Source organism: Girardinichthys multiradiatus, chromosome 22, assembly GCF_021462225.1.
Source record: "Girardinichthys multiradiatus isolate DD_20200921_A chromosome 22, DD_fGirMul_XY1, whole genome shotgun sequence".
In the NCBI taxonomy this organism is placed as follows: domain Eukaryota; kingdom Metazoa; phylum Chordata; class Actinopteri; order Cyprinodontiformes; family Goodeidae; genus Girardinichthys; species Girardinichthys multiradiatus.
This window is the reverse complement of record NC_061814.1, coordinates 40,018,939-40,033,208: the sequence shown is the minus strand read 5'-3', so window position 1 is coordinate 40,033,208 and position 14,270 is coordinate 40,018,939. Positions and strand designations below refer to the sequence as shown.

General features: G+C 39.9%; 1 protein-coding gene across 1 annotated transcript in view; it reads left to right on the top strand.

Moving 5' to 3' along the window:
• Positions 1 to 13,985, top strand: part of dntt (deoxynucleotidyltransferase, terminal) — a 118,898-nt gene extending 104,913 nt beyond the window's left edge. Inside the window, exon 11 of the mRNA XM_047352093.1 lies at positions 13,657 to 13,985. Coding sequence (XP_047208049.1) covers positions 13,657 to 13,743 — 87 coding nt within the window. The 3' untranslated portion in view covers positions 13,744 to 13,985. The remainder of the gene's footprint in view (positions 1 to 13,656) is intronic.
• Positions 13,986 to 14,270: the final 285 nt, after the last annotated feature.

Genomic DNA, 14,270 nt, shown 5'->3' with positions numbered 1-14,270 from the left:
TCTCACTTTTATCCAAACGTGTTTCCAAAACTCTAATATTTAAATTGTGGTTTTTGTTAAATACAGGCCATGGCATTTCTTTTGTCCCGTGTACAGTCATATTGAAATGATCAGAATATGCGCTGATGCTTGTTTGTCAGATTAAACATGCATTTTAAAAATAACAACTTTAAAGTATTAAACCTAGTTTTTATTAAGCCCAGATTAGGTCCAATTGGTTTTTTATTGGTCTGATGTATTATTCTAATCTTAAATGTTATGTTTTCTTTAGCTGTGAGCGGAAAATAATCATACTTAGCAGAAATGAAGGCTTTAAAACAGAACTAAACCTCAGTCTGCTCTCTCTCTCTCTCTTATCTATGTGAGCAAGATCAAGACTATTTGAAGGGGGAGACCAATGCACTCAAGTAAACATTTAGCAATGCTTATATCTGTTGATGTCATAAAGCAATGGTTCAGTCTGCACCGGATTCATGAAAGGTCGAGCAGGAGCCATTCCAAGTACTGCTTGTTGATTAAAGACTGTCTGCACAAACATAAAAGCAAAGCAATGATGTGATGTTCATGTTCATGCAGAGCACCTCTTCTATTATGATGCAGGCTCACAGGATGTGGCTCGTCACCTTCTGGCCTCAGTGACCAATACTGTATGAAGTCTGTAATAAACAGGAATACATTATTCAGGCCATTGACATGAGTCAGACCAAATAAGATCCTTTTTGCTTTGATTTATTTTAAACACTCTCCTCTTCGAGTGACAACTTTGTAATTCAGAGAACAGTTTGGAAAAAAAACCCACCACCACTGATGTAACAGTGAACTCTGATTTCTAATTAAGTTTTAGACCATATGTATTTCTGTAAATTTTAACATTGGGAATACGAAGATAAATTCCATGAGAAAATTGGCATTGCTTTTACCTTGTCTTGTTATGGCTGTAGCTTTTTCAGAGGTATAAAGCAAATCTACATTTTAAAGTTTTAAACACAATGGGCAGAAAGTATTAAGTGAAGCTTTCTCCTTTGTTTTTTTACTGTTTTACACAGGATGTTTGCTTCAGTGGATTCGCTATGAAGACACAAACATGTCCAACAAGTCCAGCCAATGGAAGCAATTTGCACATATTTTTGCATCCGGTCGCAGTTCTTGAGCCACAAGTAAAGCATATGTAGTAAAGTGAACATAGGAATCTTCAATGTTTTAGCATTACTTTGAATCACAGAAAACAATAGGTCCTGACTAGCTGAGGAATTCTTTAAAACCTAAAGAACAATCTGATAAGAGGAATCATGTCAGAATGATGTTTCTAGATCAACAAATGATGCTGCAGATTGCAAAATACAGTGGAACGATGCCCCCCTAAGCCTATTCATTGAGATATATAAAGTACTGACGGTGATGGTGCATTCTTTTTGTTGATGGAAATACAACAAGAATGTCTGCTGAAGTTTAAGTTTTGAGTTGGAAAGTCACCAAGCATTCATGGGTTTAGTAACCAATATGGCTGCTGTACATACTGTATATAAAATGTACTCAAGCAGGCCATTATAAACTATTTATGAGCACTTCTGACAGTTTGTACCTCTTTAAACCAATGTTACACATGCCTTTAAATCATATTCCTATTGTGTTTTAACACATGAAATGGAGACTTGGTGCATCACAACAATTAACAAATCCCAGTGTCCTTCACCTTGCAAAAAGATTGCTCCAAACTGAGGTGTGACATCATTCCCAGCGATGTCCAAGACATTTTGAAAGCACCACATTATGCATTCACACCTTATTTAAATGTGGCCGAAAGTGTCATGCGAATTTAGGTTTGCGCAAATTTAGGACGTCTCCTGGGCCTCCTCCCGGTGGGACGTGCCTGGAACACCTCCCGAGGAAAGCGTCCAGAAGTCATCCGGTATAGATGCCCGAGCCACCTCAACTGGCTCCTCTCGATGTGGAGGAGAAGCGGCTCTACTCCGAGCTCCTCACCCTATCTCTAAGGGAGTGCCCGGACACCCTAGGGAGGAAGCTCATTTCAGCCAGTTGTATCCGGGATCTCGTTCTTTCGGTCATGACCCAAAGTTCATGGCCATAGGTGAGGGTAGGAACGTTGACCAACCGGTAAATCGAGAGCTTCGCTTTTCGGCTCAGCTCTCTCTTCACCACAACGGACCGGCACAGCGCCCCCATTACTGTGGCAGCCGCACCGATCCGTCTGTCGATCTCCGGCTCCATTCTTCCCTCACTCGTGAACAAGACCCTGAGATACTTAAACTCCTCCACTTGAGGCAGGAACTCCCCTCCAACCTGAAGAGGACAAGCCACCCTTTTCCGGTCGAGAACCATGGCCTCGGACTTTGAGGAGCTGATCTTCATCCCAGCCGCTTCACACTCGGCTGCGAACCGCCCCAGTGCATGCTGTAGGTCTTGGCTAGAGGAGGCCAGCAGGACCACGTCATCCGCAAAAAGAAGAGACGAAATCCTCTGGTCCCCAAACCACTCTGGCCCCATTGGCCTTTAGATTAACAACAGGCTCATCCTGTGTAGCTGTGTGCAGATCCCTCACCTATAACAATAAATAATTTATTTTTTAATAGTACACAATGTTTTTTCCTGGATTATGTGGTTCATATTCTGTCTTTTTCCATGTTAAAATTAAGCTATCCTAAGAATTAGAGACTGTTCTGGTCTTTGTAAGTGAGCAAAGTTAATAAATCAGTATACATGATAATGTTTAAAGGGTACTGTACACTACATTTTCTTTCATCCCATTTCATTCTTACCCAGTTTATTGTTTGCTACAGTGTCTTATAGTGAAATATATTCACTATTATTAAAATCCCTTTTAAATGCTCTTTGCTGTGATAGGGGTACCTTTCTATAGCAGAGTGAAACATGAGAAGACTAAAGTTTCACAAAGAAAATTATTCGACAGTGGTGCAAAGAAAAGATTATAGATCAAATGCTGTTTTTAAAAGTAGTGGAGTGACCTAATTGAGTGCCCCAGAATGCTACCAAAGAAGCATTTCAGGGGAAACATTCAACTTAAGCATTTTAACCCAGAATGAGAAAAACATCTAAAAGCCAATATATTATAGCTCCAGAGATTCACGGGATTATTATTCCCTGGAAGACTTAAGCCTCCCATTGCTGCCCAAAATGTTGTAACAAATATCTCAGAGAAGAAAACATGTAAATAAATCTGAAAAAATAATTTAAAACATTTGCTTTGTTGTGCCATTCTTTGAAGTGAGTCTGAAGGTCTGGGCTCACATCAACAAAAAGGTGAGAGTATAATTCACAAACAAAGCTTACATTTAGCCAGTGGGCTGTTATAATTAGGCATAATGAGAAGAACGCTGACAGTGCAGGATCCATCACACTGTCTGAAACAGAAAGCTAATTGGTTGTGCAAAGTTAGCCCCTCTTCAACAAACCAATTAATTATGTATAAGCTTCAGTGGAGCAGAGAAAGGTAATTTATTGTTATCATTAGAAGACCTTTTTGTAAGGGTCTGTATAAGGGACAGTGAAGAGACTGCAACAGGCGCCACCAATCGGAGTTAAATTCACACATTGTGTGGTTTAATAGAAAAATTAGGCAATACAACTTAAATTTCCACTACAAAGTAAAACCTTAAGCTATGTATTTTTACTGTGCATTTATCATCCTCTTCAATCACTTCTAAGACATGCAAATTCTGCTTGTAGGTTCAAGTTGGTTTAAATTATGACACAATCTTAACTCATAACTTTGCTCAATCATAAGTGCACAGAGTGCACAGCTGAGATGGTTATGAGTTAGTAACAAAGTCTGGGTCATTTGGACAAAATCCAGCATTAGATAGCATTGAGAAGAATGGCGATGCACACGTTCTCAGCAGCCTCTCTAGCTCCAGGAAATGAACGTTGATTTTGCCTCCGTGCAAGACTACGCAGTTTTTCTTTTATATTTCAAAGGTCATCGGTGATGATCATGATCTTTTAAGATGTTCAAAAGATAATGGATGCTGAGAAGGTAGCCAGGTGACAAACTTTGCTCCACAAAATTCAGCCTGTTTGGAGATGCTTGGTAGCAGAGGCTTGGAACAAGCACTGCTTAAAGCCAGCCTTAATGAAACAACTAGAGTTAAGCTCAAAATTATTCCTAGCCCCAACAGATTTGGATTTAAACTTTTTTTTATACAATGTAGAAGTTTGTTTCTAATAGGTATGAGATGGGCTTTTTTCAAAAGTTCAAGAACAGGAGTAGGAGTATTAATGTTAAAAAAATATATACTTGTTTTTATTTACATTATTTAAAAAAAACATCATGCCATACATTATTTATACAATTCTCAATAACCAGAAGAATATTTTCTGGCATTGCAACAATCAAACCATTCTTGTAATTGCTGATCAGCATTTTGCATATTTTCACTGGTATGTATGTAATCTCATGCTACACTATGAAGGTGCTCTGATGGACTAATTAAGAGTTACCCTTGTCAGCGTGTTGAAACCTTCAAGTGGCGGACATGGCATGGAAGTCAAGCCTATTTTTTAATTGTTCTGCTAATAATTATTTGACCCCTTGGGACACTTAGGCTAAGTACACACTGTAGCTCTTAATGCTTAATTCTGAATCTTTGCTGAAACCGGCTCTTTTTCATATGGTGATGCAAATGCAGTCCCCATCAGACTTCAGTCTGAACGGCTCACAACCCCAAAGCGACCTGCATGCGCAGAAGGAGAATGTAGACGTCACACAGCAGCACACTGTTTACAGAAGTAATTATGAATGTCGGGGTTTCTGTGTTATTATTAAGGTATTGAGCAATCTGAGCTGACAATATTATGATCAGATCATAACAAGAAGAGAATGGAAAGAAAGTCATATACAGTCGCATACTGTGTATTGAGCATTAAAAAACTAGACAGTTACATCATGGCAAACATATCTTACTCTGTCCTGATGCTGTAACACACTGTAAAGTTTCCAGTCTTCATCCCAATATGCACACACTATGCAAACCGGGGCTGCTTCACAAAATGCTTTTTTCACCTTCGATCTCATGTAGAACACAATTTTGGACACAGATATATATTGAATTGACTTAAAGTAATTTCAATTCATCTTATGTATAAAGCACTAGTTCACAATAAATGTCATGTCTAGTGACCTTACATGACAAACACATCTAATTTGTATACACAAAAATATAATCAAATCAATGCATTCATGTAAATTATTTTCCAAGTATGTTTCAGTTCAATCCTGGTTATAGTAAAAGACAATGAAATTTAGTTCGTTATGCCAAGTGGTAAAAAAAAATTCTGTCTAATTAAGCCCTTGCATCACATCATTGGATGGTAACAATCCTTCATACTGACCAAGCATGTGGTGAAACTGGAGTGGAAAAACGTCCTTTTACAAGGAAATAACCTTGTGTTCATTAGCCGTAATTGTGCAATAATGTCCTCTTTCACTTTTTTTGTGTAATTGAGCCATAGATATAACTTGAAAATTGAAAGTGGGTGTTTTTCTTTTTATCCAAAAAAATATACCTTTAATGTGTCAACCAAACATATTTTTTTTGCCTTCATTGTGAAGATGAAACAGTTTTACCAAGGAGCAAAATGTTGCAAGGATGTGCAATAAATTGTCATTGCTTACTTTAAGCTCCTTTTATCAATGAGGATACATGGAAATGGAAATATGAACTTTGAAGTCTTAAACTAATGCTTTGGTGACATTAGAAAGGCACCGAAGAAACATTAAGCTTTTATTACACCTCTCCCCGGCGCTTTATGCATCTTTTCATTGCCTTTGGGCAGCCTAATCAGCTAAATAACTTTGATTTGCAAATGTTTACTCCTCCATGGGAGCAGAGCACCATAACACCGCAGATGTCAAGTGAAGATCCCATTGTTTCTGATTTGAAAATCATTCATTTCTACCTGTCTGCCTCTCTGCCCTGTGCACAAGCTGATTAGCAAGCCAGAGAAGAATAAGTAATGACGATACCACTAAACGCGATAGCTCTTTTATAGACAGTGGTGCTTTATGATGCTTGCACTAATTGCTGGTGTGATTAGTGAGGTGTTTGTCCCCCTTTGGTTTCTCAGGCTGTCCTGTGAACTGAGCGCTACCAGAATGCAGCCGAGGAGAAACGTGGGTGTGCCACAGATTGTTGAATGGGGAACACACAGGGACATAATTGACTTCCTGCTTTTTCTGCCCCCATCAGCCCTTTCCTCCACAATGCAATAAAAACAGATTAACTTAAAGGCAATCAAATATTTTTTCCTAATCTCCGGTCAATAAACTGTTTCCAACTGTGAAAGAGAGGTAGAAAGTGGGCACATTTGTGGACTTAATAACATAAAATGCCTGAAAAAAACAAAAACCATCATTCTGCTATGGTTGTGAAACTTGCCTTACTCTCTTTTCATCAAGGGTACTAGATTCACACATTAAAAAAAAAACCTGCCCCTTAAACCAATAGATCTATGAAAAGACAAGCCAAAATGTTTAGCTGTGAAGTTTTATGCACACACCATCTCTCACCTCTCAATATCTGGCTCTTAATGATTGCTTGTGATTGCAAGCAAAGTCAAGGCCGGAAAAGAGATGACCACACTGGGTGAGGTCTGAGTGCAGATGAATTTCCCTGCTAGGGAACTTGCAAGAGAGCATTTGCATAGATTTGAGTTGTGTTTGCATATTTCTTTGCCTGACCTTAAGCTCAGCTCCCTTAGCTGACTTCCTTTTTATTAGTATCACAGAGTTTCCCAAGAATATTTTCTGTGGAGAGTTTTCTGGTATTATGCAACGTTGATGCAGTCTGCAAGCATTAGGACATATCACTGAAGATGCAGTAATCTCACAAAATTTTTAATTAAATATGCATAGAAGCAAGTTTTAAAGTTCATCTTTTTATTCAGAAGACGGACTATGTTGTAAAACACTGACATAGCTTTCGCCTTGCCTGCAAAAAGAACTAGTTCAGTGAGACAACACCTTCAAGCGCTTAACTATACAGAGTACAGCTGAAAATATTTGAATATTGGGAAAGAGATCAATATTGTTTGTCACTTATTTCAGAAAAGGAAACTCATATCAAATAGATTTATTATATTTAATGTGAAACACGTCACACCTTTTTTTTTATTGTAATTTTGATGACAATGGCTTGCAGACAATGAAAAGCCAAAACTCAGTGTCTCAGAAAATTTGAATATTACATATGATCAATAAAAAAAGGATACTTTAAACCAAAATCCCAGGCTTCTGAAAATCATGTTTATTCGCATGCACTCAACGCTTTTTGAGTTGTTATTCTGCTTCTTTAATAAAAATATGATATTAATATGGTTTTGCTCAATTAGACAATTATATTTCTGCTACTCCATGAGCATGTTGCGTAGTTTTCCATGGAGGGATCTCATTCTAAACATGCCTGGGAGTGATAATAGTGTCTCACCAAGACTCTGAATCAGGTGGATGCTGGAGGGGTAAATGGGCTGAAAAGAAACAAGCATTCAGCAACCCACAGCACTGACATGTGAAGTGAGTTGGATCTTTGCAGCTTAAATAGACCACCCAGATTGAACATGTATGTATGGTTGTGTGTAAAGCAGCTGCACAGCTAGAGCTGCTTGACTGAACTAGCTCATATACATTGCCTTATTTAATATACAGTAACGACAATCTGTTGGAATCCTATTTTTGACCCTTGGAAGTCTAATTTAGGACAGGAATGACCCAGCAAATAGTAAAATGTATCTTTGTAATTCAAACCATGATGCCCACAATAATCAGTACTGCATACTTTACTTTGCCTTGAGGTCAGAGGAGAATTGTTCCAGACCATAGAAAGGTCACAGCAGCTTAAATAACCACCCACTACAACCAAGGTATGTGGAGTAATTTCCCTGAACAAACTGCAACTTAATGCCTGAAGCAGGGCTGCAGCAGCAGAAGGCCACACCAGACCAAACACCTACAAGAAGAACTGAACATGTGGTAATTATCTCCAAGATGTGTGTATGAAAATTAAATCAGCATTTTCATAAAGCTTGTCAGTAGAGGGAAGCATGACATGCTTTTCTTTCCTGGTTGATGCACTTTAGACTTAGTAACCAGTAAATACTGTGCTTCCCCAAATAATCACTGAGTGTGGAAACTTTACTCTATGGTCCGATCCTCTAAAATCTTCCCCAAACTCTTGAATTATCCCTGCTGCTTGTGTACATTTTCTACCACATTTTCTATCCTCACAGTCAACTGGCCATAAACATGCTCGAATGCAGCACTCTATGAACAGCAGCCTCTTTAACAATTAACCTTTGTGGCTAACTGTCATTTTGGATGGTCTCAGTGACTATTTGCCTTAGGTCAGCAATCTCCCCATGATTGTGTGGCGATAACATCTCTGTATTAAAAATTAATTTTTCCTTGGTTTATTGTACTATTTTAATTTCCTTCGAAATAAATTTTTTGGGGTTTTCACTAGCTGTAAGCTGTAATGATAAAAAATAAATGCTTAAAATATAAAACTGTAATGAATATGTTTAAACAGTTTCCCTTTTTTTAATCAAATTACATAAAAAACATTTTGATGACAATTTGAGTTTCCCAAATGCACCTGTGTGATCTCACATGCAACAGAAATATAGTCAAAATAAAGAATACATTAAGTTAAGCCATACAGGTTATTTAATCACATGAATAAAGTTAATTTCACCAAATGTAACTGATGTAGCAATTTAGTCCACAGTTTCAGTGCCACTTAATGAATTTGAAATTATTTTCATCTTTTTCTGTGAAGAAACTCATTTGTACTTTTTTGTTTTATTCTGTGCGTCCTCCATACTTCCCTGTTTGCTTCCTGGCAGTGTTAGCATTGAGTAGCGATCCCAGTTTTCCCCTCTGTCGCTCTGTCTACCTCTCCCTGCTTCATGTGTCAGTTGATTCGGCACAGAGTCGGGCAGCCAGCCACGTCCATCAGCTCCTTCCATCAAGCGCTACACCGGGTGGCAGGGAGAGGATGACAGGCAGCAGAGACGCAGCAGATGTTTTACTGGAACTGATGTGTTCACATCCATGAGGGATGTCATTATGCAGTGGACGGAGGAACGTGTAGCTGATTAGTGCCTTATTAATTCAAGGACACAGGCTCGCAGGAACACACGCTCTGGCATGTGGCGCTGATTGTTTGCCAGTTGCAGACAACATGAGTGTCTTAGACAGATAACACTTCTTTCTAATTAACTGCCTCTCTGTTTCTCAACTCTGAGCTCCTTCTGGTACACCATACAACTCTGAAATAAAAGCATCCTTTGCCATTTTAAATGTTGGCTTCCTGTGTGTGCCCAAAGGGGAGAATTTAGAGTTACAGAAGGTTTGTGGATTCATCGCCCACTGAGCCTGTACTGTGTTGTGGTAAGTAAATAAAGCAGCATCTACCTGAGGGCATATAAGGATTGTGGGAATTGAGGGTATGGGACAGCACAGTGAACCAAGGACAATAGCTAAATTGGTAATATTTAGAACCTTTTCTTCAATTCCCTTGTGTACAATGAGCCTTCCCACGTGATGTTCAGAAGCTCTGTTCTCCCCAATACACACTGACCTTGTCTATCACTCTTATTTTTTTCCTTTTTCCTTTTGTTCTTCCACAATTAACTACTATGACTATTACTGGTTAGTCATCTTTAACAAGTCTGTCTGGAGAAACAGAACATATTGGCAATTTAATAACAGGGGCTATGAAGGGTGTGGGAGACCCTTACACATTAACGTCCTGACACTTCCTCTTTATGCTGGTCACCAGCTTGGTCACACACTGCTGTGGGGTGGCATCCCATTTCTTAACCTCAACACTTGTCACCAGTTAGCTGATTGTGGATATGTTGCAGGTACAGCATGCCCAAGCTGATTCCACAAGTGTTTAAAAGTGTTGAAGTCAGGAGCGCAGGCAGCATAAAGCTTATTTTTCATATTTTATATAACAAGGAAAGACTCAAAATAAATTTAAAATCTCATTTACAAAGGGGTACCAGCCAAAATGACAGCAGTTCATGTTCAACAGTATAATTAAACAAATCGTCAATTAAAACAGCTGCAATTAACTGCTGCCTCTTTTCAGGTTCAGCATCGCACTGCTTCAAATGTTTAGTATTTATGTAAAGTCCTTTCAGTGGCGCTGACTTTTCCCCAACTCCATTCAAGCCCTCGGTGCCGTCAATAGAAACAGATTCGGTGAATGATATGCTAAGTTCCTGCATTTCTTTGAAGAATGTAGTATGATATAAATGAAGAAGACCAAAAATAGCTATAAGGATATGCCAAAGTTTGAGATTCATTCGTGCAGTCCTGGAACCTTGAATGAAAAAGAGACAGGTGTCTGAGTCAAGAGTAATTTAAGCATTGTGAAGAGACATTCATATAAACTACATAATCAAACAAAGATATGAAAGTCATTTATGTGCCTCAACAGAAAGACAAGAAGTAATTCTGAACAAAAAGTGAAGTTTTAACATTAGTTTTCTTATTGTTTGATATGCGACTTGAAAGAGAGAATCATTAGTTTAAATTCCTAGGGTTTTGTATTTAGACAATAACTGAGTATACTATCCATAAGGACATGTGACAGAGGGAAGACTCAACGATTTTGAACTTAAATTTCGTTTTTTTGTAGTAAGTCTAAGCCTACTAGTAAAGTGTTTGGTCTATAAAGGTTGAGATATAGAGATTGTCCTTGGCTTCAGAATGTCATCTCAATCTTTCTCTGCATTGACATGGCCTCCCCACACCATCACACTGCCTCCACCAAAAGCTGTTTGGCATTGGTGCAGAGATTTTGCAGGTTTTTCATGAGCACAACACACAAACTAAACTAAACTGCTTAACCAACTTGTGCATTTTCCTAACAGATGTGTCACCATTTGAGGGGAGATAAACTGGCTTTCCAGCTGTAGGATTTATTGCCAAAATGGCCACAAATGTCCTTTTTTTCCTATGTTTATATTCACCAGAGCCAGCCTAAGCATCCGGGAGGGGCTCGGAGTAGAGCCGCTGCTCCTCCACATCGAGAGGAGCCAGTTGAGGTGGCTCGGGCATCTATACCGGATGCCTCCAGGACGCCTTCCTTGGGAGGTGTTCCAGGCACGTCCCACAGGGAGGAGGCCCAGGGGACGGCCCAGGACACGCTGGAAGGACTATGTTTCTCGGCTGGCCTGGGAACGCCTTGGGCTCCCCCTGGAGGAGCTGGAGGAGGTGTCTGGGGAGAGGGACGTCTGGGTGTCTCTGCTGAGTCTGCTGCCCCCACGACCCAGTCCCGGATAAAGCGGAAGATGACGAGTACGAGTATATTCACCAGCTTACTTAATTTTGACCTATACAGCAGGGTGAGCCTGAACAGTCGGTGTTATTTTTGTAATGGAGTTTAAACGAAATTTCAACATGGAAGACTCACCACCCCGCCACGTCCAATCACTCCTCACTGGCTGCTCCAATCAACGGCAGGTCCGCACTCCTCCTCAGCCAATCATCTCCCAGGGCATCACTTTTAAAGACCCTCTGCATGGAAAACACTGCTCTTCTGCTGAGCTTCGACCCTCCTCCACCCCTTCTCCACCATAGGCTCCCAACTCCTTCCATACCAAGGCCTACGCCACCACCAGGATCGGATCCCAGGGGGGAAGACGTACTTATTTATAAACCTAAGATGTTTATTCAAACCTACTTTATCCTCAGCGTTTACGTCTTCCTCAGGGGTCCGAGCGCCAAAGAAATAATATTTCATTAATAAATTCTTTAACCGTCTTCTTGTTGTTTCTCCATTATGTGAGTCTTTCCAGGTTGAAATGCCATTTGTCAGCTGTTGTGCTAGGTCTTTGCTTATTTTTTCCTTTTGTATTCCAGACATGAATTTCAGGCACTGTTTATCTTTCCTCACTTTTCTTTAACTACGCACTGCACTATAGGCGAAAATAGCCCAGTACAAGAAACTCAGGAAAAAGTGTCCAAAGTCCTAAGAGAACATTAGCCCCTTTTCCATGTGCTCTACTTTGGATGGCTCCACTTCATTCAGCCCATTTTGCGACTGTTTCCATTACTAGCTTTCCGGCCCAATACTGCCTTTTTAGGTACCTACTTGGTAGCAGGTCCAGTTGCCGCTGAGCAGGAATGTGACATGAACAGACTGCTGTTCACTGATTGGTCATGAGCATGGTCAGCTGTGTGAGTCTGTGAGTCATTTTCTAACTTGTTATACTACAGGCAAACTATGGAATCCTCACAAGCAACCAGCAAGTCTAACCATTGGTGCAACAATGAGGTGCAGGCTTTTCTGTGCAGAATGCAATATTCAGAGACAGTTTAATAGTGTCTTGGAAAAATGACGACACACGGTTATGAAGCACAGCACAGGGTGCTGAGAGATTTGGTGCAAATTCTTATTGGAAGATGTAATTGGTAGCAAATCACATCCTTAGTTACTAACTGAAAACATCCTTGTTTTCAGGTTTTATGCCATGTCAGGGAAATTAACAAACTTTGTTCTGTTGCACTGATGAAAGAACTGTGGTGCAATGCCAAATAAGATTAATAGTTTAATTTCAACCAATCTCCATCTGGAAAATAATAAAAGAGGGTACTGATATGACAGTGCTTCCTGCAGTGAGCACTCAAACCTCCTTGCAGCAAGACCAACTTGTCATTTGCATTAAAAATAACAATCTGCTATGGAGGGACATGTGCCTTGTGGTCGATTTCGTTTTCCTGCCCGCCTGCTAGTTTCCCTCAGTTAACTCTGCCTTTTGCTGGCTGTGGGAGCTGACAAGCTCTGGTGTCAGGTCCAGTTTAGCACTTGAAGGCAGTATGTGTCACAATCACAGGCCGCTTTCTCTTTCTCTCCAGGCTACCTCACTCCCAAGGTGAGTCATGCCTAGTCACCACTCCTATGGAGACATAAGCATCACATTGTGCTGGTAGACGGCCGGCACTTAATAGCCCTGCCTTGACTTGTCAGGGAAAATATTCATCTGCTGAAGAGAGCAATCACTTAGAGCAAGGTTAGAGTGTTTATGTGTTGGAGGTGAGTGGGATTCTAAATCCACGCAGAGCCAGCATGTCTAAGCATATGTGCAGTCAGGGTGTGAACAGTCCTGAAGTGATATTAGTTTGAAATCAAAGTAGAGTTCCTACAAAAATAAAGTTTTCCCTAGTTGATTAATCCTATTGTGCCTTTTAAAAGTATTTATAGTCCCTGAATTTATTCACGTTTGACATCCACAAACTTTAATGTTTTTTGCAAATTTATACCTGACCTGGTGTGTCTTGCTCTTTTGATGCTGTTTGTTCATTGATGTAATTATATGATTAGTAAATAGATCATTTTGATTTCAATTGATTTAAACAAGGGGCATCAGAGGTAACGGGGTTGATAACAAATGCATAGCACACTTTTCAACTTTTTATTAATAAAAAAAAAACATTGAAAACAATGAATCCCTTTTCTTTTACTTCACAATTATGCACTACTTTGTGTGGGTCTGTCACACAAAATCCCAATAAAATGCATTAAAATCTGTAAACCTGTAAATACATGTTTAAGAATATTTGCACATTTCTGAACATGTCTGTGACACAGTGTTTGCTTGTCCCGCCTCTAGAAGGAGTTCCTGACAGCAACGACCGAAAAGGACATATTTGACCATCTTGGCCTTGAGTACATCGAGCCCTGGCAGAGAAATGCGTAGGGCTCAGCTCCTCCCAAGATGGATGATACCCTGTGCGTACATTAATGAATACCCCATCTGCTTGCTGTTATCAGGCTTCTCTTGTGATTTACTCTCAAATGGATTCTGAATCCTATATCCCTTTTGTATTGTTGTCGCTAGTGTTGTTGTTGCTGTTGTCACCTGAATTACACACTGATGCATGATACATAATTTGCCTTTGTTCACTATTGTCTGACAGTGAATAAAAAAATTTCATAACATTCATGGCCTGCTTGTCTTTAAGTGTCGTAATCACGGGCAGGACAAAGAGGCAAATCAGCCGGATAGGAATCGCCTGCAGTGCCTGAGAAGATGTAAGACAGAAGGAGCCTCAAAAAATAAAAGCACAGCAGTAACAGGGATGACCACTGTGAAAAGAGAGGGATGAGGGTGAAAACAGGAAATGATGAGAGAGGGAAGGGGGAAGGGAGCTTTTTTGTTGAGCAAAATGTTGTAATCACCCTCCTCCTGGCAGGAAAACGCTCAGTGTGAAGCTGAGCCAGGCC